We start from the raw sequence: 25,558 nt of genomic DNA on the forward strand, positions 1-25,558 counted from the left end.
CCAGAGGTGTGTGTAGACATAGGCACGTGCAGATTTTTGTGTAAAATTGATTTTACGAAACAAATCTATACTCACTGATTCCACTGCGATGCGGATGGAGAAGTCCGTAGGCCACTTCCACGCAGTGAGAACATCCACCCGTGACCATCGCAGCAGGGCCAGCTCGCCCCGCCTGAGGGCTCAGAAAGGCGGGCGGGGCACGCAGGGGCCACGCGGGGGGTTCCTGCTAAGCGAAGATCCTGAGATCAAGGAGCTGCTAGTGACCGCTGGCTCCTGTCCCCGTCACAGACCCGCCGCTAGCCTGCTGTCCTCTAAATCACTCGCTTGAGCAGGACCTCGAGTCTCCTGTTCAACCCCAGACTCTGCTCAGGGCTGCCTCAAAGCTGAGCACTGCAGGAGGCCGTGGGGCGGCCGCTGGAGCGGGTTTGTTCTTGAAGGGAAGCATCCTCCTTAGTCTCCCTAAACCTCTACTTTTTTCCCAAAAGCCACAAAGGGTCCTTACCTGGGTTTCCCGTGGGCCTCTCTGGTCCGTCCCTGAAGTGGCCAAGAGCAAATCCTGGGGGCGTGGGGGCGTGGGGGCGTGGGGGCGGGGGAGAGGATGGTGAGGATGCTGATGCTCAAAATAACTGTGGCGGGTCCTGGGGCCGCTGGGGGTGTGACGGGCCCCTTCCTCCTCGCCTCTGCCCCATCCTCTAAAGAGAAGGCTTGTCTGGGGGGAGTACAGAGATGCACGTCGTCGTCGTCTCGGGGTCTCTGCCCTACTGCCGGGCGGAACACGGCCCCATGGTCTCCTGCTCCTGACCCTGCCTCTCTCCTTCTGGTCCCTAAGCTCCCCTGCCTTCCTCCGTGACCTGCCCTGTGTGTTGAACCCCAGGAAGTCAACGCTGCAGAGCGATTTCCTGCAGGTCACCCTGGCTGCTTTTTCTCCGCGTCTAACTCTCGGGTGCAGGGTGCTCGGCTCGCTGGCTCCCGGGGCGTAAACCCTTTCTGGGAGAAGACGAGCCACAGACCCCTTCACGGGGGGTGGTTTTTCTCAGATCTCTGGGACTGTGGGATGTTTTGTCTTCAGAGATCCCTGGGGATGGGGGGGTGCGTGTGTGCGCGCGATACGTGATTTATCGTGACTTCTTCATTAATGTCTATCCCATGGATGACTTTCTGGGATTCTCCTGAAGGAGTAACCACCTGGCGCTGCTAGGGTCGGCACTGGGGGCTGAAGCGATGGAGCGTCGTTGTCTTCGCTCAGAATCCTCCAGTGAGGATTGGCGAGGCACCCGATGCTGGGCCTCACCCGGATTCTCACCTGTGCCCCGTACCCCGTGGGCGGTGGGCCCTGGGGCAGGCTTCCTTTTAGCTTTGGCCTGAGAACCAGTCGCCTTCCCCCTTGTGGCTAGAAGTGCTGCGGGGGGGGGGGGGGGGGGGGGGGGGGGCTGGGGCCCTGCGACGGGCACACAGGCCGGGGAGCGCGGCTTCTCGTTCTGCCTCCTCGTGTAAATACGAGGCGGGCGTGAGTGTGTGTCGGGGTCTGGACGATGCGCTTCGTACGACACGTAGCACGGGCGGTTTTAGAACCACTACGTGCCGTAGGGACTCTCGGCTGTGGACGTGAGATCCTCTGTGTTGTCCCCTATTAACAAATAAGTCACTTCGTTATTAAAGAAATTTTGGTCTTCCTGATGTTTTGCACCGTTGTCGTGGTTTTTACTCACAAAGCTGAGCGGTGACCAGCCAGACGTTTTAATTCCGTGAAGAACTCCCCGGCCGGAAGCTGTGGGCTCCCGGCTCGGCTGGAGCTCGCGTGTCCACCAGAAGCGCCGCCCGCACCTGCCCCCGCGCCCCGGCCCCCAGCCCACGCTCCGCTGCAAAGGACAGAGGCGCGGTCGGTCGCAGTTTAACGCCACGCAGTCGGTTGTGGGGTCGAGCGGGGCTGGCCCACGAGAGGAGGAGGCCCCCATGGGCACGAGGGGTCAGGCCTCCACGAGGAGGGAACGGGGCAGCCCCACGGGCGGGGAGCGGCCTGCAGGCCGGGGACACACGGGGAGGACAACAGACTGCAGGACGCGTGCCATCGAGAGGACAGGAGTCACCTCTGAGCCAGGCCCTGCGGAGAGCGGGGTGGGGGGGGCAGCGCGGACACAGCTCAGCGCCCTGACGCCACTGCCTCGGGTCACCATCGGCTCTGGCCTCACTGCCCGCCCAGCAGGCCTCTGGGAGGAGCCTTCTAAACCACCCCCATCCTGAGGGGCTGTCATGGGGCCCTGGAGGGCACCTGCGGGGCCCTGGAGGGCATCTGTGGGGCCCTAGAAGTCATCCATGGGGCTCTGGAGGTCACCCGTGAGGCCCTGGAGGTCATCTGTAAGGCCCTGGTGGTATCTGTAAGGCCCTGGAGGTCGTCCATGGGGCCCTGGAGGTCACCTGTGGGACTCCAGGGATCATCTGTAAGGCCCTGGAGCTCATCCATCCATGGGGCCCTGGAGGTCATCTGTGGGACTCCAGGGGTCACCTGTGGGGTCCTGGAGGTCACCCGTGGGGCACAGGAGGTCACCCATGGGGCCCTGGCGGTCATCCGTGATGATGTGCAGCCAGCAGGGATCATGCAAGGGGACCTTCCTGGTGCTTCTCTGTGGGAAGAGTAGCCGCCCCCCCCCCCCCCGCTTTCTCCCCGACGCAGGGTCCTTGTGGCCCCGACATGTGTGATTGCCGACCCTGCCTCTGGAACGGGAGGGCAGGCCCCAGGCACAGGCAGCGGGCAGGGCCCCGAGTCAGGCCTGACGGGAGCCTCGGGCAGCAGGACGCCTGTGACTCCTCCTGACGGTGCTTCAGCCCGGGTGACACGGTCACGGGTGGGCGGCTGCGAGCCCACAGTCCCTGGCACCGGCCTGTGCCCCACGTGCGCCCCGTGGGGCCTCAGGTCAGGCCATGGGGCAGAAGCCCAGACACGCGAGAGCGCAGAGGCGGCCAGCGCCGTCCTGCTCCCCGCCTGGTGGGACACGGCCTGGGACGACAGCCCAGCCGGGGGCAGCGTGGCCGCGGGGAGGACGCCCCCTCTGCACCGCGTCCTCTGGGCTGTTCACGGGCACGCTCCCCTCACCCCCGGCCCTGCCGGCCCACCTGCGCGTCACCAGGACCCCGACGGGGGACACCCTGTGGCCACCTGGAGGGCAGGTGGCACCCCGGGCAGCGCCCCGCGGGCAGGGACCGTGGGGACCTCGTGATCTGAGGGAAGGGGACGCACTCTGGGCCGCCAGGAGGGCGGGTGGCAGCCCTGGCAGGCCACACAGGGGCCCGCGAGGGAACCCGGGGGAGGCGGGCGAGGCCCTTGCAAGGCGGCGCTGGGACGGCTCCGAGGGCTCTTCTGGAGCCACAGCCGCGGGGCCGAGGACGCGTGTCCAGCGCTTACCCCGTGGCGAGCACGGCCGCCGTGACAACCACCTGCCACTCCGCGGCTAAGGACTTCGGCTGCGCAGCTGTGGGACAGCAGGGCCCGCACGGGGTGACACAGCCCAGGCCCCAACGGGGAGGACTCGCTGACGCGCCGCGTCCTCACCACGTTCAGGGCCGTCGGTGGCGGCGAAGCCACGCGTCACTCGGAGCAGGATCCCGTTGCTGTCCCCGAAGGGGTGGGTGTTTCCTCGGGAAAAAGTGAGTCGCTTAATGCGTCACCTTTCCCTTATTGCTTAGGCTGCCAGGAGGCTCCGACCCAGCTCACCCCTCACCTCCAGCAGTCACCCGAGACCCCGTGATCTGTACATGCGTATTTACGACGCCCCCTAGTCTTCCCCCAACCTTGATATTTTTTAAAAATTTCTTGTATGTTAATATACGTAATTTTAGAAGTCGTTTCAGATGCAGTTTTGTAGAGAACAGGGCACAGCTGTCCAAGAGCACTGCCTGCGAATGATAAAAAAATTCAGAAATAAATAATAATAATAAAACCGCTCCGGCTCTTTGTTCGGCGTGCACAGGGCGGTGAGGGTGGCTCGGCAAGGGTGAGGTCACGGGGTCGAGAGCTTGGACACGGGAGGTGAGCGTGGGCTTTCGTTGAGGGGAAATAAACTCGCCATCGAAGAGCAGGAGCTGCCTGGGGGCTGAGAGGGGCCCCAGGTCGGGGGATCGGGGCTCCGTCACGGTGTCCGCAGTGGCCGGGCCATGGCCTGGGTCGGTGCCACCTGCCTGACACAGGAGCAGCCCCGGCCTGTCTCCCCAACTCGAGGTCCGCCGGGCGCACGCCAGGAGGATACTGTCCTGCGCTCTGCTCGGTCGTGGGGAAGAATCACCCGCCGGCTTGAGTGGGGACACCGGCCCCGCGGTCCCGGGAGATTCCAGGAGCACATGCAGGCTGCGCACCAGCGCCGCGAGGGGCGCCGTCCCCGACCCTGTGCCATTCCACAGGACGGCGACACTCGGGCCGGAGGGCGGGTGACCCGGGGTGGGGGCGGCACCCGGGGTGCCCAACAGAATCAGGACCCAAAACTTCCCGACGGCGGGCGCCTCTCGGCCACGGGGCGTCTTCGGAGACGAGCGCAGGCCCGGCTGCGGACAGTGGTCCCCGGAAGGGCCGCCGAGGCCGCGGGGGAGGAAGGGGCGCCCAGCCGCAGGTCCCGGGGGCAGGGGCACCCGGAGGGGAGCCCCGGGGCGCAGGAGCTGGTCCCCCAGGACTGCGCTGCCCTCCTGTGTACGGGAGGAGGGGACAATCGTCAGCAGGCTCCACGCCCTGCGCAGCCCCACGACCCCTGACATCACGACCCGAGGCCGCCAGGCGCCCCAGCTCTCGGCGGTCAGCAGTGCCCTCAGTGGCTGGTCCCCCCACCGGGCCTGGGCCCCCCCCCCCGCCAGGTCCTACCCACACACCCCAGGGCGCTTCCGCGGACACCAGGGCCTTTGCACTCGCTCCCCTGCCGCCGACGCCCCGGCCCGTCCGTGGCCCGCGTCCCTCGCTCCGGCGAAGCACACGCGTCACCCGGTCACCTCAGGAAAGGGCCACACAGCCCCGCATGTCCCGCCGCGTCCCGCTCGTGCCCACTGCCTTCCTGCCACGGACCGTCCGCCCTCATCGGGCCCCCGAGTGGGGCACTGTCCCCGGCCAGGCCACTGCGGATGACGACGTCCCACACCACGTGCCCGGGGCGGCCGCGGTCACACAGCGAGTGGGGTGCGGGCCAGAGCGGGGACCGGCGGCTGGCGGTGGGGACGCGGGGCTCTGGGGCCGCCCGGGGACAGGCAGGCCTCACACCCGAGTGTCTGTCACCCGATGCCGCGGGGGAGGGACGCAGCCCCTGTGCCTCCAGGGCCCCTCGGAGCGGCTCTGGCGCGTCTCCACCGCCCTCCGTCATTCTGTTCATTTAAAAAAAAAATGTCTTGCGAGATGCCCAGGCCCCGGATACGGGGAAGCTAAGCGTCCTGCTCAGCGACTTGCTGCCAAGCCAACGCGCACACGGACCCGGCCCGGTGGCAGTGACGAGGCGGCCGACACCGGGCCCCGCAGCATCGCAGCCCGCCCGCCACCGTCCCCCCGCCCCTGCCCCGCGGGGCGCACCTCCACGCGCGGGCCCCCGTTTGCCACCGCAGAGGGTGGCACGTCCACGGGAGCCCCTGCCCACGCTGGTGTCCGGCCTCCGGCGTCGGGCCGTGTGAGCCGCCGCGGGTGGCCGCCCTTCGCTCCTCGTCCCCCGTCTTGTCACAGCGACATGTCGCCAACGATCCGCGCCCAAAATAGGTGATTAGGTCCACGGAGTATGGACGTTCACACGGAGGACGGGCCGCGTGAGCCTGTTTTTTGCTAAAAACGGAGACAGGAACGACAAGCATGAGGGAGGCAAAGAGAGGGTGCAGGAGGATCCCCCGCTCGAACGTCGGAGGCAAGTCCCGCGCCCCATGCGTGCTTGACCTAAGGGGTGGAGGGTTCGTCGGGAAATTTCCTTCCATCTCCTTAGATCGACCCAATTTCCTGGCCTTCCTATAATGAGCCCTCGCTGCTTTTGTAAAGACAACAACCAAAATTACCAAAAGGGATGTAAACGATGGAAAATTAACGGAGCAATCAAGTAACAAAGGGATCTGGAATTCGGGGGCGGTAGGGGGGGGTCCTTCCTCTCAAGGTTATTCTCGGCCGTTATGTCTCTGCTGCTTGCCTGGTGATCTTTATAAATTCTTTTTTTTTTTTTAATTTTATTTATTCATTCATGAGACACGGAGAGAGAGAGCGAGAGAGGCAGAGACCCAGGCAGAGCCCGAGGCGGGACTCGATCCCGGGCCCCCAGGGTCACGGCCCGCTGCTGAGGCGGCGCTGCGCCCCTGGGGCCGCCCTGTTTGGTGATCTTTATAAATTCTTAATTTTTGTAACTTGGTAAAAATGTGTCCAACCACAGTGAACATGTTGCAAAGTCTTAGGAGCACTGCGCGTGCTGTGCCGTTGACGGAGCCCGTTGGTCCGACGGCTCAGCTCCGCCGCCGCGTTGGCGCCCTGGGCCCTGCCCGGCTGTCCAGGACGCAGGAAGACAAGTTCGTTTTTCCCACATCCTGTGTGGCCGACCCGACCCGACCCGACCCGACCCTCGGAAGCGAGGCGCCTGAGGCTCCAGCACTCGCCACTCGCCGGATGGGCCACGTCCAGCCAACCAGTCCCCCGACGTCAGTTTTCCCATCTGTTAAATGGAGATAAAACCTACATTCCAGGGGTTTTGTAGGACTTAGAAATTTACCAGGTCAGCAAAGTGCGAGCTACCCCAGGCGGCGCCTCAGCCTTGAACCTGCTCTGCCCACGTCGGGGCGCCCCGGGCTGGGGGACCCCGGCCACACCCCTGGCCTCTACACACCCCCTCGGCCACCCTGCGGGGGACATAGCTCTCCCCCCTCTCCCCTCCCCCAAACCTGTGTCTTCAGACCTGTCAGCTGTGCCCCTGGGGGGGGGCTGCTTCCCGCCCGTCCTGCCCCCGTGGCAGCCCTCCCCAGCCATCCCCGCTGTGCCGGCCACATGGAGCTGGATGCGCATCCCGGAGGGACAGGGGACATGATGGGCCTTGGCTCCAGATGCGTCCCCCCGACGCCTGGTTTCAGGGCCGCAGGTAGCCCCGGGGTTGGCGCTGCCCGCAATGCAGTGCTCCCGCCTCCCCTGGGTACCTGCCTAAGCCCAGGGAGGAGCACTGGTCCCAGCACCGCAGCCAGTTGGGGGGGGGGGGGGACAGGTGGCAGCGGGTGGCGAGAACAGGCACCCCCAGGCTGCCCCGGGGCTCACCCTGGACGGGTTCAGGACATCATGGGAGGGCTCCTGGGAAGGGCTCTGGGGAAGGGCTCCCGGGAAGGGCTCCCCGAGAAGGGCTCCCAGGAAGGGGCTCCCAGGAAGGGCTCCCCGAGAAGGCCAGCCCATCCCCAGCCTGGAGGCCCTGCTGCCCCCCATCCCTGGCCACCCCACAGGCCATCTCACCCCACAGGCCATCTCACTCCCTCTGGGCGCCCCAGATCCTGCAGGTGCGGCTCTCATAACCATAAAGGCCCCCGCAGCTCCACGGAGCCCACGCACCTGAGGCTGAGCACCCCAAGTCCACAAAGGCCGGCCGTGCACCCGGGATCCACGTGAACGCCCCCAGAGAAGCCTCGGGCCCCTCATGCCGTCTGCTCCCCAGCGGGCCCCACGTCACCCAGGACGGGCCGCGGACCCTCACCCGTCCCCCCAACACGGGTCAACCATTTCCCGCGGCCCTGACACGCACAAGCCTGCGGCCCAGGAGCACAGCTCCGGGGCTCACACTGCAGGGAGGGGAGGCCCAGCCACGTGCCCCCCGCTTCCCAAAGTCTTGCCTACACGCGAGGCCCGTCGCGGTACCGGCCCTTCTCTGGCCCAGGGTCCGGGTCTCTGGCTGCGTTAGGCCCACCACAGGCTGCAAACGTTCGCCGAAGGCTAAGCTGCGAGGAGGATACACGTATTTTTTCCGATACGCATTAAAATAAACAACTTTAAAATTTAACAAGAATTGATAATGTACTTTCTAGCGAGGGCATCTTCTTCTCTACACACAGAGTTTCTATTTGGCAGAGCGCACAGGCCGGGGAGCGGCTGGCCCAGGGCAGGGGGCCCGACGTGGGACTCGATCCCGGGACCCCGGGACCGTGACCGGAGCCCCCTGGGCGCCGCTGCTGGAGCGCATCCCGAAGCGGAGGAAACCCACCACCGTTGGGGCCTGGGCTCCGGGGCCCCCTCAGGAGTCCCACGAGGCGCCCACGCGGCCTCTGTCCCCCGGGTCGCCGCCCCCGCCCGCCCGGTCCTTGCTCGCCCGTCGCTCTCCCGTCTCCAGCCCCTGCTTCTTGGGCGGCAACCACTTGTGTTCGTGTGTTCGGGTAAAACGTGTGCTCGAGGGGCCCTTCGGGACCCACCCCATGACCCCGTGCGGGCGGCCGTGGGGAGGGGACACAGTGTGGGGCCCACGAGGACCTGGGGTTCCTGGCCCGCCTCGCATGTCAACCCCCCGGGGACACCTCTGCCCTAAGGGAAGGAAGTCGCCCTAAGGGCCTGGGGGCCTGCTCGGTGGCCTCCTGGCCGCCCTGCGCGCCGAGCCACGTGCCCCCCACCCCGTGGACCTCGGCTGGGACTGGGCCAGGCACGACCGTCTGGTGGCTGGGCTGTCAGCTGCCTCTGCGTCCCACCAGCGGCACAGGAGCAGGAGGGCGGCCAGGTCACCCCGCGGCCTGAGGCTGGCGCCCTCCCGTCCCTGACCCCAGCGGCTCCGAGAACACCGGGGTCCTGGAGACGTGGGCCCTCCGGGGACCACTGCGCTCTGACCCCCCATCTGTTCTCACTCGCCACCCACGCCCCGCGCCCGCCCCGAGCAGGCGACTCACACTGGGTCGCTGGTGGCCGTCGTCACAGGTGCACCGTTGGCAGCGCCGAAACGCCCCAGGGACAGGCCCAGGCGGAGCAGGCACCTGCAGCGGCAGCCGTCGCCGGAGACGAGCCGCAGACACAGGACGGGAGGACGCCGCAGTGAACCCCCCGGGGCGCCCGGGGCTCACGGGGCAGTGCCCGCCTGCCGCCCAGGCCGTGACCCGGGTCCCGGGATCGAGTCCCGCATCGGGCCCCGCAGGAGCCTGCTCCTCCCTCCGCCTGGGTCTCTGCCTCTCTCTGGGTCTCTCAGGAATCAATAAAATCTTCAAAAAAAAAAAAAAAAAGAATAAATCCTTTTGCCGTGGGTTGGAATTGGACGTATCACCATGAACTCACGTTTACTACGCGTAGAGCGAGACAGACGCACACGGGCTACGTGTGGTTTTCCCTTAGGTGCGGCCACGCCGGGAGCTCAGTAACGTAAGGACACCCCACAAGCGACCACGCACCCAACACCCGGATCCGGGCCTCGGAATAGCCGACGCCTCCAGGGGGATCCCGGGCTCCCGGGAGGAAGAGCCGACCCCGAGGGAAGACGCAAGGCGAACCCGGGACGTCTCGCGCCAGAAAACAAGGAAGGGCCCGACCAGGCCGGAGGCCAGTCTGCGGAGGCTCCCAAGGCCCAATCCACAACGTGAGCGTCGGAACGATGATTTAACAGAGGATAAGTCCCTGAATAGGAGAGTCCGAGTCTAACGTGACACAAATAACAAACGGGGGGGGGGGGGGGGGGGGCGGCCTGGGCGGCTCAGTCAGTGAAGTGTCTGACTCTTGATCTCAGGGCTGTGGGTTCGAGCCCTGCGCTGGGCTCCAGGCCGGGGGTGGCGCCTGGTTAAAAATAAGTAAATTAAATTCATAAATAATAAAAGGGACGGGAAAGCCCAGAGCCGAGAGCCAGCTGGGACCCACGGGGGGTAGAATCAGGCATTCCCGGCTGGCGAGGCCGTCAGTGCGCGTTGTGGGGGCGTCCCCGACGGCAGGTAAGCCACCTGCGTGGTCCTGCAGCCCCGGCCCGGAGTGCGCGCTACACGTGGCCTGGCCCAGCGGGGACACCGGACACGGGGACTGATGAAGGTCAACCTCCCCAGTGAGGGGCCCACAGGTGTCCCGCACCCTGATGCACGCTGAGCACGTCGCCGCTCCTCTGGCCACTCCTGCCAGGGACGCACACCCTCGATCCGCTCACGGGAAAGCATCAGTCCCCTGACAGCGGCGTCGCACGCTCCCGGATGGCGACCTGGCCTCTTCATAAATAGAAGAGCCAGAAGACCAGGAGACGGCGGAGCCGCCCAGGCTGGGGAGGCCAAGAGACGTGGGCACTGAAGGCCGCGGCGGGACTGAACCCCGGGTGCAAAACAACGGTTCCCTTCGCTGTCGAGGTGGCCCTGGGGGACAGGCCAGGTAGGAGGGCGCGCACCCGCGAGCTCCCCGGTTGGATCATCTGAACGTTGGAGGCTTCCGAGGGGAGCGCACACACGCGGGCACTCCCAGCTCACAGGCACGCAGGAAGCCCCGGGAGAGATGGAGCCAGGGCAGCTGGTCGAGGTGACCGGGCGCCTGGGGGGCCCAGTCGGTTCACCGTCGACTTGACTTCTGCCCAGGCCCCACCTCTGGGCCGCGGGGTGGGTGCGGTGGGCTCTGCGCTCAGCGGGGAGCCCGCTTCCCCCTCCCCCTGCCCGGCCCCGGGGGTGGGCACACGTGCTTGCTCTCGCTCTCAAATAAATACAATCTTTTTTATTTTATTTTATTTTATTTTATTTTATTTTATTTTATTTTATTTTTTAAATACAGTCTTTAAAAAAAAAAAAAGTCGCCATTTGGGGAAACTAGGTAACATGGATGGAAATTTTGTAGTGCTCCTGCGACTTTTCTGTAGCCTAAAATTAGTTCAAAACAAAGGCTTAAAAATAAAATAAGTGTTTGTGGGATAAAGGCACGAGGAATTATCCGGCAACGTCCGGGGAATGAACAGCATCCAGGGCGTGCTGGTCACAATCAGAGACCTTGGGGCATGAGCTTCCCCGCAACTGGAGGCATCAGAAGGCTCTTGGCCAGAGCTTTTCAAGCATCCCGTGCAGGAGAACCACGGGTCAGTGGTTGGGGTTGTTTTCCCCCAGTGGAGGCTCTGGTGCAGGTCCAGGTGGGGGGGGGGTGGGGGGGTGGAGAGTCTGCATTTCTAACAAGCCCCAGGTGACACCAATGCTGCTTTTCTGCTGCTCTGGGGATCCCCCTTTGGGTCCCTGGGAGGTGAAAAATTCAGCTGGGGTGTAGACGGGCTCTCGGGCAGCTGCACAGTAGGACCCGGAGACCCGACTCTAGCTGACCTCCGCAGGTGACCCTCCCGACCCCGATACCCCGCACACTGGTGCCTCCCCTGCCCCTCTGAGTGTGAACAGCACCCGCCAGGGCTGCGCCCTCTGAGCTGCACCCTCTGCGGCCCCACGGCACCCCGGAGCCTGCAGAGCGCTCCTGGCACACGGCTCGAAGCGAGCGCACGGCTCCCACGCCCACTCCCCACCGGGCAGCCGCGTGCCCGCAGCCTCCTCTGCCCGTGCCTCCAGGGCAGCCCCCGTGCCCGTTCCCGGGGCGCTGTCCACCTGCCCCCGCCGCCCCGCCGCCCCACTCCGCCTTCCCGCATCTGCACCTGTAACCCCCCCTCCCGCCTCCCACGGCGCCGGCTCCAGCCCACGGAGGGCCGGCCCTGCAGCCTGCGGTGACCGCACACGGGGGACAGCCCGGGCGTGGCCTGGAATTCTGGCCCGGCCGCCTCCCGCCGCCCCCTCCCTCCTACAGCCCAGCAAGGGCCTCGGATCCCAAGGACCTGGAGGAAAATAGGTCACAGGGAGGTGCGGGCGGGGTTGTCCCCTCGGGGGAGGGCTCGGCCTGGGGGAGAAGCCACATTCCTTGGGATCCGAACGCCCAACGGGAGCGGGAGCAGGGACCTGCAAGGCCCAAGGAGCCCACCTCCTGCGTCCTCCGGGCTCCGGCCCCCCGGGCCTCACCTGCCCAGAAGCGGTCCGGCTGCCGAGGCCGATTCCGACTACCTGCCCGCTGGGCCGCGCCAACCGGGGGGCTGGGGGGCCGGGCCTGGGCCGCGTCCCGGGCATCACAGCCGGGCCCGAGCTCGCAGCCGCGCAGGAGGACCAGCCTCACGGCCCCAGAGGCTGCCGAGGACGAACACTCACCCCTGTCTCGGGCTCCCGCTCAGCTGGTTCTCTCTCCCCTGGAGATGCTCAGGTGGAAACTTCCCGGAGAGGCTCAGCCCCCCCTCATGAAAGGAAGACATCCCTTCCTTCCCACCTCCCATCAAAAGCTCCTGAGCTTTGCACCCTCCGGCTCCCTGCAGATCCCTTCCAGCTGCTTCCAGATTCCCAGGCCTGCCGAGTTCCAAGGGGAGAGGCAGGAACCTGGAGGCACATATGAGGTAGACCCTGAGAAGGCGAACACCCCCCTCCCAGATCTGGGAAGGTCCTCCCGGCTCCACCGGCTCTCCCGTCTCAGGCTCCACGCCCTCCGGGGAGAGGCCGTCCTCGCCACAGCAGAGCCCTCACGGCCACTCGCCCTCCAGACCCCCTTGGGCTGCCCACGGCCCCGTGTGCCTCGGTCCCGGGGGGCTGCAAGAACCCGGTGCAGGCACCCTCCCCACTTGCTTACAACGGCCGTGACTCACCGATCCCCAGTCAGCGCCGCACAAGTATCATATGGCTCGTTCTGGGGTATGAGAGGCAATTTGGGTGCAGAAATGCCGTAGCTTGAAATGATTACAGGCCTCAGGGAAGAAATCGGTAAAACTCTTTGAGGCTATCTTAGAAGATCCAAGATACTATACAGTCCCTTCCATCTCCAGGGGCCCCCGGAGCTCCTGGATCCTCCTTCCCTCTGACATTCTGTTTTACCCAGCCTCTCACATCCATTCCATTCATCCCCAATCAACACGTTACGTAGTTTTTCCATGAGTCAATCTTTATTGTTTTTTTGAAGTAAGGAATTATTGGCGTAAGGTTCAATGAGCTTCAAAGCGAACAACAGAAGGAAACTACACCATACGGGTAGGTGGGTGGGTGGGAAGACCCGACGGGGAGGGGGCGTGACCCGGGGCAGCTGCGGGCCTCACCTGCGGGAGCTGGGTCTCGCTTGCCAGGACCCTGCAGCCGGGTCGCAGCCCAGCGGGGCACAGCATGGTGTGGAGGAGCCACAGCTCAGGGGTCTGAAGACACACCCCGTCCTCTGGGGGAGGCAGTCCTTTCTGGCCTTCTTGGAACCGAACCTTCCAATCATTGCCACCAACAGCGGCTTGGCCACCACGAGGACTCAACCTCCCTCCGGGACAGCCGGTTCTCCCCCACCGGGGCCTCCTAGGATGGAAGCCCCCCCCACCCCAGGGACAGATTAAGGCCCCTGCAGATGGAGGACGGGGCGAAGGCGCAGGTGGTTCCGGAGGCCCTCCGCCATCCACCGCGCGTGTCTTCCCTCGGGGGCTCGGGGGCTCGGGGGCAGCGCAGAGAGGGCCCCTCAGTAGGAGGGAGCTGCCCCGGGCTCCGCCGGCTCCTCCTCTATGAGCTCCAGGTCGAACTCGTCCTCCAGGGACCCTCCGACGGGCAGCAGGCGGAACTTCTTCCCCTTCAGGGTGCAGGTGCGGTGCTCGAAGTCCAGGACGGCGTTGTGGTCCTGCAGCACGTCGGTGCCGATGATGGCCTCCTCGGCGCTGGCGTTGGCCACCAGGAACTCTGCCTTCAGCTTCAGCTTCCCCAGGGACACCACCGTGTCCCAGATGCCCAGGATCTTCATCTCCGCCCCGTTGGCCACTTTGACCACGTTCTCGAAGGGCCGCAGCGTGTCCAGGTCGCCGTCCGTGACCTCCTCCCACAGGCTGGGGTGGACCACGGACACCTGGGCCCCGGAGTCCACCAGGAACCTCACGGGCACCTTCCCGATCTTGCCCTTGAGGTAGTAGCCCTTGCCCATGCTGTTGGCGAAGACGATCTCGCGGGGCGGGAGGCCCCCGGAGGCCTGCAGCAGGGCGGCCTTCACCGCCGCGTAGTCGGCCTGGGCCTCGGGCCCGAGCGCGCGGAGGGTCTGCAGGGCGCGTCCCCGCAGGGACCCCCGCAGGAGCCGCAGCCTGGCCGCGGGGTCCCAGCCGTTCAGGTCACCGATGGCCTCGAAGCGGTGCAGCCAGGCGCGCGCGCCCACGCCCTCCCCGTCGAAGGGCTCCGGGACGAAGGCGCGCTCCCCGCGGCGCCCCCGGGGCCCGGCCTCCGTCCCCGTCCCCGTCCCCGGCCCCGTCCCCGTCCCCGTCCCCGTCCCCGGCCCCGTCCCAGCCATCGCGCTGCCCTCCTGTGCCAGCGCCGCGGCCACGCACGCCGCGTACAGCAGACCGCAGAGCCGTGCGGGCGCAATCACGCTGCGGGGCGCGGGGCAGGTGCGGGGGGCGCGGGGGCAGGTGCAGGTGCAGGTGCGGAGGGCGCAGGTGCAGGTGCAGGTGCAGAGGGCGCAGGTGCAGGTGCAGGTGCAGGTGCGGAGGGCGCAGGTGCAGGTGTGGAGGGTGCAGGTGCAGGTGCGGGGGCGCGGGGGGCCGCGGGGGGCAGGTGCAGGTGCGGAGGGCGCAGGGGCAGGTGCAGGTGCAGGTGCAGAGGGCGCAGGGGCAGGTGCAGGTGCAGGTGCAGAGGGCGCAGGTGCAGGCGCGGGGGGCCTGGGCCTCTGCGGAGCGCGGCTGCCGTCGGGGCCTCTGCGGGGAGCCGCTGCGGTGGGGCCGAGGCGGAGGCCGGAGCGACTGCGGCGCGGCTCCCCCGCGGGGCCCTTTTGATGCCCAGCCCGCCCCGCTCGTCCCCGTGGCCCCGGAGGCCCCGCCCCGCGGCGCCCGCCCGCCCCAGCAGGCCCCGCCCCCGCATCCTGCCCGCCCGCTCGGCCCAGCGCAGCCTCCTCCCGGCCCGTGTCCCAGAACAGCGGGTGACACGGGGGTGATGACAGCCGCGGACGGGCGGCCCGGGCTGGGAAGCCGCCCCCGCCCCCCGCGCCCCTGCCCCTGCCCCTGCTCGCCTGCCCCCTCCATCCCCCCACCCGGCCCCTGCCCTTGACCCCGTGCTCCCAACGCCCCTGTGCCCCCTCGGCTCCCGCGCCCCTGATCGCTCGGGAGGGCAGCCGGGGCCGGGGCATCTCCCGCCCTTGGGTTCTCAGAAGGGGAAATGCCCTCCATGGTGGCAAAGCCAGTGGCTTGGTTCTGGAAGGCTCTGGGCGGAGGTGGGCTGCCCCCCATGGGTTCCCAGAAGGCAGCTCCCTGAGCGCTGGGCTGGAGCATCCCGTGGGCCTGGGCACAGAGCCTGGGGCTGTTGGGGGCCACCTTCACGACCTCCTTCAAATGCCCCGCTCCACGGAGACGTCCCCCTGCCCCCCGCCGGCGTGCCCACCCCTGGCTGAGCGTGTGTCGCCGTGTGTGCGGTGCCAGGCTCCTCCGCAGTTGTCTCCTGCAGCGACCCCGAGGGTGAGGCTCACACTAGCCACACCGGGTGACTGCGGCCCCCATACCCTCGGGTCGCAGGTGTCCCTGCTGGGCCCGGCCTGGCTGCTGTCCCAGACAGGAGGGAGCAGCCGGGAGAGGCCAGGCCGGTGGCACACTCGTGCCTCAGGGCGGCTTCTCCTGGACCCGGCCTGTTTCTCCTCGGTTCCCGCACCACTCATTACCCCCCGGGCCACTGACTCCCTGGGGACCCCGGCCAGGCGGGCAGGGGGGAGGCGGCTGGGTCAGTGCCTCTCGCCGCAGCCTCCGGGCCAAGGTGGGGCCCTCGTGCCATTCCAGAAGCCCAGAGGAGGGCAAAAGGGAACCACAGGGAAGGGGGCAAGAGCAGGGGGTCTCCGAGACTGCAAGAAGGTGCACCTGCTGCCAGAGACGCTCCTGCCACCCCGGCACCCGCAGCCCCACACAGACTTGTGGGGCTGACTCCCAAGCCCCGGGCCAGGCACCGCAGCCTTCTGGGCCCAGGAGCTGACCACAGGGCTGCCTGGGCACCTGCTGCTCATCACCAGGCACAGCTGGTCCCCGGACATGGGAGTGTGAGGAGGCCACAGTCCTGGACGGTGGCCGTGGCACTTGGCTGGGCCTGGCGGCGCCCGCTCACTCCAGCCCATCGGCGCATCCCGGGCCAGTGCGGGCGACAGCATGTGAACACGGGCGACAGCACGTGGGCGTCTGCTCGGGGAGGTGCAGGCGGGTCGGGCCGGGGCGCCCACGGCGGGGAGAACCACGTCAGACGCTCGGGAATCTGTCCGTCAGTTCTCGAAGCAGCTGCTCGCTTTGAACCTGGGCCCAGCGGAGTATTTAGGGCACAGACGGGGCCGGTTCCTGCCCAGGACCCTCTCCCCCTGGAAAGCCGGCAGGTCCCCACCACCCGGTGGCCCCCGTCTCGGGGCAGGCCAGGCCGCGAGGCCCGTGCCCGACATCTCCACTCCTGTCCACTCTCTCGACCCGAGGCCCCCCTCTCGCCCCCCCCGCCCTTCACAGTTGCCCAAACCAGCTCCATACGTCTGGGTCTGCGGGCTCGAGGCAGGCGGCTGTCGTCGGGAGGCCCGGGGTGTCCTGCGCCCACAGGCCCACCTGGATGCCCGGACACGGGGGCTCACGGCCGCCGGGAGAGCTGGATGGGCCCGAGCCAAGGACCGCGTCTGGCGGGGACCCGGAGAGGTGCCGTCCCCAGTGCCCTTCGCCAGGAACACGCGACCCCCGGGCCGCAGACTTGCCGTCCTAGCGCCACGGCCTCCTGCCAGGACTAGGGAGCCGCGGTTAGTGCTGCGGGAGCACCTGCCGTCCGTGTCCGTCAGTCCGCCCGCATGTCCCGAGGCTGCTCGCAAGCAGCCCGCCGTGCTCACCCGGGATGACGGCGAAGCGGGAGGACGCAGGGCCACCCGCCTCCACACCCCCACGCGGACTCGGGGCCGTGGGCTGCGCCGGCCAGTGCCGCCCCCAGCTCCCTGGCCCCTCTGCCCTTTCCTCCCCACGTGGCACACGATGGGCGGGGCCCTCGCAGGCCCCTCGGGGCAGTGCAGCCTCTGCGGGGGGCCTGCACGTCCCCAGGAGATGGCTTTGGGCAAAGAGCACCTTCCGGTGCCTGTGCTGAGGCTCAGGAGGTGCCCGGCCACCCGCTGTAGCTCCCTCCGGGCTGCCCCCGGCCCGCAGCCCACGTTCCCCAGATCGGGGCACCCTGGGAGCTGGGTAGGGGGAGCGCCAGGATCCAAGAGCTGATCAGGGCAGCAGAGGAAGGCTGAGGGGAGCCAGGAGGCCCACGCTTTCCACCAGGGCAGGCCTCACGGGTGGGCAGCGTGTGAGGTCACGGGCTCGACGCTCAGGCGGCCGGGCCGGGCCAAGAAGCTCCCAGAAAGTCCCAGTCGCTGGGCCCCAGCAGTTCCACAGCCTGGTCTGCAGCGGGCCTGCGGCGTACACGGCCGGCCCCGCGCCCACCCGCCTGGCGGGGACGCTCCCCCCACGGCCCCCACAGCACGCCTGCACAGCCTTCCACCAAAGGGCACTCCCTGCACGCGGTCTGCGCATCCCGCACGTGTGAAACCCGTGGCGTCCACACAAAGGCAGGCACACTACCGGCCTCGGTTCAAAACAGCTCTGAAGTCGTGTGACTGGCGTAGAGAAGTCAGTTCCCACCTTTCATTTCACAGACGTATTTGCACACATGTTTACACTGAGTATTAAAAGCAGATTTATTGGAGGCACCTGCTGATTATTAGCCCCCGGGCACACTGTTGGCTCAGAGGACGAGGCAGGTCCCCAGCGCCGAGGCACAAGCTAATGAAAACAGGATACAGACGTTTAACAGCCCACCTTGAGGAGTCTGAGGCTGACACGTCTACGCACACGGACCATGGGCAGCAGTCCCAGCCCCAGCCATGCGGCTCTGAAAGTGGGTCGCCCTGCCCTCCCGTCCCCCCGCTGCGTGCGGCCGACGTGTGCCCTCCGTCCTTCCCCTCGCCGGGCGTCGGCACCACGCGCAAGGCCCCAGCTGCGCGCCCGCTCCTGCGCGAGCCCCACGGCCTGTGCGGACGCCCCGGGCTCGGGGTTGGGGTGCGGGCGCGGTCGGGGCTCTGCTTCCCGGGGGTGGCGGCAGGGCGGAGAGGCGCACTCTGCACACAGACCCAGCCAGGGGTTCAGACGGGAGCCCCGGGGGGCGCTGGGCTCCGCGGGGCCACGGGGGGGCCTTCCGCAGCAGGAGCGAGGGCACCCCGGCAGCCGCGGCCCAGGACGCCGGCGAGGAGCGGCCTTCCCAGCCTGGGCCCTCCCCGGCCTCCGCCGGCGCCGGGATTGCCCTCCGCCCCCCTGGGAGGCCGCCCCGCTCGGGCCCCAGCTGGCGCCTCGGCCGACGGGGAGGACGAAGCCGGTGGCGGTCGTGGCCGGGAGCAGGTGCCTCGGGAACGTCATCTCCGGGCCCAGCGCCCTCGGTGCCACCGCCAGCCCTCCAGGCCCGGGCAGGCCACGCGCACTGACTCCCTGGGAGTCCCACGTGCCCAGTGCTTCCCTCCGGGTCTCTATCTGCGACCAGACGTGAGGCCCCCGGGGGCGCTCCGAAGCCTCCCTCCCGCCCCCACGGCCGCCCTCCAGGTCGGCTTTCCACCCGCTTCGCAGGCCCTGGGCCCCCCCCGGCCGAGCTCTCGCGGCAGTGGCACACGCACGACCCACTTGTGGCCAACACCCCACAAAGCACGGAAGGTTCAGGCAACCAGAACCTACAGACGGCGATCTGCAAGCGCAGGCGGCCTCCTGACGGCAGCGGGGACGCGCTCGGAGCGACACAGGGAGGACTTTGGTCCGACTTAAAATACCTCAAAGGCAGCTTTGAACTGATCCTGAAATACTTTTAATTGCTGCTAATGATAACTGGTATCGTGAGCGACGCAGACATGTGAAGCAGCCCCAGAGCAGGGACCTGCTCCGGGGAACCCGCTGCCAACCGAGATTCGCCCCCAACTTACGGGAGCGGGGGAGTGAGGGCACCTGCCGGGTGGCTCCTCAAGGTCATGTCTTGTCTTCACCACCTGGAGGAAGGGCGGGGAGAAAGGGGGAAAACCGGTAGAGCCCTAACGTGTGGACACAACCCCGGGTCATTGGTAGCAGCAGGAACAAACACTTATTGAGCGCCTACTGTGTGCCAGGCGCCAGGCTGTGAGCTGCAAATTAGCGTAAGGCAACAAAGATGAGGACGGGCAATATCAAGTAAGTGGGTTGATTCAATTCCACGCATACTTCTTGAGGCCAACCGTGCCTCACGTTGAGATGAATCACCGAGTGTCAGGTGCGCTGGGAGACACGCTCACACACAGACGCCCCAAATCCAGAGAGGGGTGTGGACGGTGGGCCAAGGAGCACGGGGCAACTCCTCCCACAGAAGTCAACCAATATTACCAAGAAAAACAAAAATGAAAGGAGTGTTAAGGGGAAAGCTGCATTAGTACCAAGACCTAGGACGAGAGCGCCCACGAGCCACAGACGTGGGCCAACTGCGGTCGCCGCCTGCAGCCGCTGCGGAAGGCTCTGGGGCGAGCGCCCTGGGACTGAGCCCGTTCACACGGACTCGCCGCACGGGAAGGTTTGGGATGATAGGGCTACTTTCTGGATAAAAAAGTCCAATTAAAATATATGTACATTGAGACACATGAGGGGCTCAGGGGTTGAGCGCCTGCCTTCGGCTCAGGGCGTGACCCGGGGTCCTGGGATCGAGTCCCGCATCGGGCTCCCTGCATGGAGCCTGCTTCTCCCTCTGCCTGTCTCTGCCTCTGCCTGCTCTCTCTGTCTTTCATAAATGAATAAATAAAGAAAAAATCTTTGAAAAATAATAATAATAATATCTGTTCAATGATTTTTTTAAAATTTGAAAAAGTCCTTACAGGGGAAGGTCACACAGTAACACTGACAGTCACAATCATCCCCGAAGGCTAATGATGGGTATATGACGGTCCATTTGGGTGTCCCACAAGTTTTGGGTGTGTTTGAAGATTTCCCATAGTAAAAAGTAAAATTAAGTAAACTCAAGCGCTGTGCCCAGACCCCTCCGGCCTCTTCGGCCTAGTCCTCGGCCCAAAGCCTGGGCAGTGTAGACGTCGCCCAGCCCGGGCAGCAGAGCCGCTGGCCACCCCGGGAGTTGATGTGGGCCGTGTCCGCGTCCCCGCTCGGCGCCTGCTCCCAGGCCCTGCCGCGGAGAATCTCACTACCTCTCGCCAGCAGGCTGACCTGCGCACCGGGCCCCGGGCTCTGGGCTCAGCACACAGCGCTGCTCCCCCTCACACCCCTGAAGCCCCAGCCCTGGCCCCAGTGCACCGGAGGCGCCCACCCGCCCGGCTACCTGTGGCAGGTGTCCCGTCCTATACTTTCTTTTCTGTCATGGGTTCCCCTTGCTCATCCAAGTCAACCGCACCGGTCTCTCACATCTTAAAAAATAAACCCCCCACGTGGTCCAGCACCTTCCTTGGTCGAGAACTCCTCGTTCCTTCTCGTTGTGGAAGGGCTCAGGTGCAGCCTGCGTCCTCTGGCCAGCCCGGCATGCGGGGTGACCAGCTGCTCCGCCTGGAGGAAGGAGCACCCGTTCCGACCCGCACAAAGGTGCAGCCCTGCCTCCTGCCTGCCTCCCCGTGTCACCCACTCGCTCCCGGAGCCCCTGGCTCCCGCCCCCCCACCCCTCACCTCCGCGCCCTTGCCCGGCACATCGGTGGCCTCCAAAGGCCACAACCCAATCTGACTTCCTGAAGCATCTGCATCACTGCTCTTCCTCCCAAGTCTTTTCTGTCCCACTGGCTCCTGGGCCCCAAGTTTCTGGATCATTTTTTTTTTTTTTTAAGATTCCATTTATCTATTCACGAGAGACACACAGAGAGAGAGAGGCAGAGACACAGCAGAGGGAGAAGCAAGCTCCATGCAGGGAGCCCGACGTGGGACTCCATCCCGGGTCTCTGGGATCACACCCTGGGCCGAAGGCAGACACTCCACCGCTGAGCCATCGAGGGATCCCAACCTGTCTTCTTTTTCTGGGCTGAAGGGACCACCACCGGGCAGTTTCCGTTGGCGGCCACTCCCATCACGGGCGGGGGCCACGTCCTGCTGGCTCCTCCTCCGGGGTCTCCTGGCCCTGCACCCCCACCGCCCGCCTTGGGGCCCATCGATGGCAGTGACGGTGCCGCCGGTCTCCTCCCCACGAATCCACTCTCCTCGGGACGGCCAGGGTCCTGAGGTACAAGTCCACTCATGTCATCCTTCGGCTCAAAAGTCCTCCATGGCTCCTCATCCCAAAATAAACTCTCAAGTGGCCATGCCGCAGGTGAAGGCCTCCTCCCTAAGTCATGCTCCGTCTACACCAAGTGGCTCATGGTTCCCCAGACACGATGGGCTTTCCTGTGCCTCCCCATAAGCCTTCCCCGCGTGCCTAGAGAACCCCAAGTCTTCCCTCGAAGGCTCTGCTGCCTCTGGGAAGTCTCCCCTGATTTCCCCGGCGGACTTAGGGCTCCCCCAAGCCCCCGTCACAGGGACCGCCACCCTTCTATCTGCAAACTCCCAGGCCCCCTGAAAGGTGGAGACACAATCTAGGCACGAAAATCATGGCCCGACTTGGCTCCTCTTGTTCCCTCTGTTCGTCCGTAACCCGAATGTCCTCCCACCCCCACGCACCTTCGCCCTTTTCCCAGGAAGCTCTGCCTGGTTTGCCTCCGCCGTCGCTCTCTCTTCCGGATTTGGAAGGTCAGGCCTGGCCGTGCTGTCTTTATCCGCACACCAGCGGCACCCAAGCGTGTTTCCTCGCTGTGAGCCTAGAAAGACGGACGTTTTCATCACACTCTAGCACCCGTGTGCACCACGGGATATGAAGCACAGAAGCAACTGAAACAAAAATGCATTTCCTACGTGGAGTAAAATCTGATTATCTTCTAACTCATTTGCCTTCTTCTTCTTCTTTTTTTTTAATGTTGCTAATGACACACCCCATTAAGTTCCACAAACTGGTCCCCACAAACCATTTGAAACCTCAGCCGGTGGGTCAGTAAGGGGAGTAGCCGGGGAGGAACGCGTTAGAGGGTGGGTGAGAGCGGCCCGCGGGCTCCTCCATGGAGCACGCGGCTTGACCTTGGGGCTTGACCTTGGGGCTGTGCGCTGAGCCTCTCAGAGGATGCAGCGATTACTTAAAAATAAATAAATGAAATAAAACGAGAAGGGTGGGCCACCACAGTGCTTCTCCAGTGTTCTGGGGGGAGGCCCAATTGTGTAAGCTTCGGGTCTGTCATGTACTTTATTTTTTAAAAATACAATAAAATGAATTATTAGAAAATAAATTAACAAAGGTATTTTAAAAAATGCAAGCCCCGATCCATTATTATCAGTTTCCAGCAGCCACTGTAGAGTGGCTGGCAAGGCGTGCTGGAGGCAGACGCAGCCTGGGCCGCCGGCTGGGGGCTTTGCCCAGGGGAGGGGGGCTGCCCGCAGCCTCCGCCTCGACGTGGGCCTGGCACCCGACCCGCATCCCGACGGGGCCCCGCAAGGGCCTGCGCCCCCGGAGCACCCGCCGTCTCCAGGCCTGGTGGCCCCAACGTGGCTCCCGCCTACCTTGTCACCGTCGTGGTCACAGCTCCATAGCTGGGTTGTCCCCCCGCTTCCCGAGCCAGCCTCACCCGGCCGGGCTCGGTCCCCCACCGCCCTCGGCCACCAGGCCTTGGCCGCCGCAGCTCCTCACCCGCAGGCCTCTCTCCAGTTCCCCGGACACGGCTGCGCCCCCCTGGGCCGAGGACACGCGGAGGCCCCGCCTCCGGCCCTTCCTCGGAATCTCCCTCCACCCGAGCCTTGCCTCCCCGCTCGTGGGGGCTCTTTCCACCCGTGACTCCCTCCCCCTTCTGGGAGTCTCTCCAGAGTCCCATCTGGTCTGTGCTCAGGCCTCCGCCAGGCTCGTGGGTGCGGACGACAGGCCCCCGGGGTCGAGGCCGGGTGCGCACGCGGGTTCATCACACACGCTGCCGACCGAGGGGGCGTTCAGCAATTTACCGGTAGTAGTAAAGGACACGGTCGTCTACACGGTACTTGCAGACGGCAAACCGAGTCTCCCAGAGAGCGTCCGCCGCTCTCAGCAGCCTGCTAAAGCATGACCTGTGATACACGGGACAAGGGGGCGTAGTTGCAGCGTGAACCCCGGCTGGCACTTTTGCCCGTGCCGGCCCATAAGAAAGAGCAAAACCGTTAAGGTCCAGGTTGCAGCTCTACGCTTGTCAGTGGTGTCGGCAGCTTCTTTACTGACTCGGGCGGTACTTCTGGAACATACTGGAAGAACACTGGCCCGATTTCTCTGTGCCATCCACACCCTAATAGCTCTAGGATACAGGATACAGAGACATATATATTCAAAGCGCCTTATTGACGTCTTCTCCACAATTTTCCTGAGTCTCGAGACAGTCAACAAAGCCATGGATCAGGCCCGGGCGTACGGTGTCTGCCGGTCTCCACAACCTCCAGGTGCAAATGCTCCCACCACGGCGGATTTCCAGGCGGCGCCGCTGAACGCGGGATGGGAAAGAGAAGCACAGTAACAAGGGATCACATAGTACTTCCAGACTCGTAACCGATGTAAACGACCTTAAAGCCATAAACAATAAGGTATTCGGAAATTCTTAGAAGTAATGAGTTGAATACCTTTGTTTTTAATATAATTTACTTGACTATAATTTTATATGATTTGACTTTTTAGTAGTGGGCAGCTTTACTGACTCCTGAATGTTTAGCAGCAGCTCGTAGGGGCTGGTGTCATCTGAGCACACCTGGGTCTGACCCCATCCCCCCGGCTCGGCCTTGAACGGGGGCCTCTGAAAGCTCTTCCCGCCTGATGGCCCCTTCCAGTGTCCACTTCTCAGGGTTTTGTTTTTTTAAGATTTTATTTATTTATGACAGACAGAGACAGAGAGAGGCAGAGGGAGAAGCAGGCTCCATGCAGGGAGCCCTACATGGGACTCGATCCCAGGACTCCAGGATCACGCCCTGGCCAAAGGCAAGCGCTAAACTGCTGAGCCACCCAGGGATACCCCACTTTTCAGGTTTTATAAGCAAAACTATACTCATTTTGTTGCTCTCCAGTCTGCTCCTTTCCAAGCTCCCCCCCACCCCCCCACTGCAGGCCGCGGCCACCTCACCCCCACGTTTGACCCCTGGCCTGCCCAGGCCCACCCCCCACTGCCTTCCAGGCCTCCCACAGCCTGACTCTGCTCCCTCCTGGCCCCCTTCCTCGTGGCTTCCCTGAAATCAAAATTCCTGCTTTGTAAATTCTTGGTCATTCTTCTGCCCTCGCCTCAGATGTTATCTCCCTAGTGAGCACCCCAAGTCCCAGCAGAATTCATTCACTTGTTCACTCATGTATTCTTTCGTTACTACATTTTATTTGTTGCAAACTATGTGCCAGAGTCTCCGCTAGGTCCTGGGGATGCAGAGGGGAGCTGGGCTTTTGGAGAGCTCTAACGGGGGCACAGAACTAGGGCAATCGGCCCCTGACAGAGCTCCGCGGAGGGTGCTGGGAAGAGCAGAGGGGCGGTGCCCTCACTAAGGCTCCTGGGGGCTGTAGCCTTGGCCTGAGCTTTGTCGGAGGGGTAGAGGTTGGCTAAGGAAGAAAGTGGGGATGCTCCAGGACGATGGTACAAAACAACCGCAGGCCACTCCGCGTGATGCAGTTTGGGGGGTGGGCGGCAGGGGGAAGACCGTCAAGGTTGGAGACCAGCTCCAGAGGGGGGTTCCATCCGGCGTGGATAATGGGGATTCCATAGTGATGAAGGCAACCGGGAGCGTGGAAGTGCAGGCCCAGGAGCACCTGCGTGGCTCGGGCTTGATCTCAGCTCAGGTTGAAATCTCAGAGTTGTGGGTCGAAGCCCCCCCTGCTTAAATGGACAGGGACAGGGCGTTCCGGGGTAGCCGCGGTGGCAGTTTTCCTTGGGAGCTAGGACGCCTGGACTGAGATGTGAGGAAGGAAAGGGGTGTCCTGGGTGAAGACAAGGGAGGGGAAGCGGGATGGAGAGTGAGGCTCCCAGAGGGACCCCACTTACCCCGGGAGCCCAGCCTGCAAGCGCCCCTTCCCGTCCTTGTCAACCTGCCGTCCCTTGTCCCTCGGGTTGGTAAAGGGGGAGGCCTGTGGCCGCCCAAGGCCGGGGCTGCTCCAATGCCCCCCGCAACATGCAAACTGGGCAAAAATGCAGGAATCCCATTTTACCAAATCATTCTCTTTTAAGTATGGGAGTTCCAGTGTCTCCAGTGTCACCGAGTTCCTCTCCCTGGAGAGCCTCTTGGCCTCCCCCCACACACACACTCTTTAGGGAATTGGTAAGCCGGGAAAGCACCCAGAATTATGGGATGGGAAGGCTGTGTTTGCAGCAGACCTACTTGAATTTGCCAAGCGGCTCCGCCCCCAGCCTGGCCCGGTCAGCAGCAGAAGCCAGGCCGCGTGTCCTCCCCGCCGGGAGGTGCGGCCCCACGGCCACTGGCGAGCAACCCCGAGCTCAAGGTCAGCAGGTCCACTGCCGCGGGCGGGGCTGCGTGCCCAAGGCTCCCGCGGGCCCAGGCCCAGGAGCTTGTCGCGGGTGGGACCGGGCCAGGGCCAGGCGCTAGACGGCCTCGGGCTGCAGACGCGCACCTCGGGGTGCAGGGGGCCGCTCTGTCCTCCCTCGGAAACGCCAGCACCT

The 25,558-nt window shown here is 65.0% G+C and overlaps 1 protein-coding gene and 1 long non-coding RNA gene across 2 annotated transcripts; both read right to left on the reverse strand.

The window, feature by feature from the left end:
* Positions 1–12,820: 12,820 nt before the first annotated feature.
* ASPRV1 (aspartic peptidase retroviral like 1) lies at positions 12,821–16,000 on the reverse strand. The gene is made up of 2 exons (XM_038551592.1): positions 15,814–16,000; positions 12,821–14,349 (listed from the first exon to the last, which is right to left on the reverse strand). The coding sequence occupies exons 1-2, from the start codon at positions 15,998–16,000 to the stop codon at positions 13,391–13,393; spliced, it is 1,146 nt and encodes a 381-aa protein (XP_038407520.1). The 3' UTR covers positions 12,821–13,390.
* Positions 16,001–20,815: 4,815 nt separating this feature from the next.
* Positions 20,816–23,935, reverse strand: LOC119873786. Its single transcript, XR_005365267.1, has 3 exons — positions 22,890–23,935; positions 21,531–21,667; positions 20,816–21,091 (listed from the first exon to the last, which is right to left on the reverse strand). It is a non-coding gene; the product is annotated as an uncharacterized LOC119873786 (long non-coding RNA).
* Between the last annotated feature and the right edge of the window lie 1,623 nt (positions 23,936–25,558).

This window comes from Canis lupus, chromosome 10 (genome assembly GCF_011100685.1).
Source record: "Canis lupus familiaris isolate Mischka breed German Shepherd chromosome 10, alternate assembly UU_Cfam_GSD_1.0, whole genome shotgun sequence".
In the NCBI taxonomy this organism is placed as follows: Eukaryota; Metazoa; Chordata; class Mammalia; order Carnivora; family Canidae; genus Canis; species Canis lupus.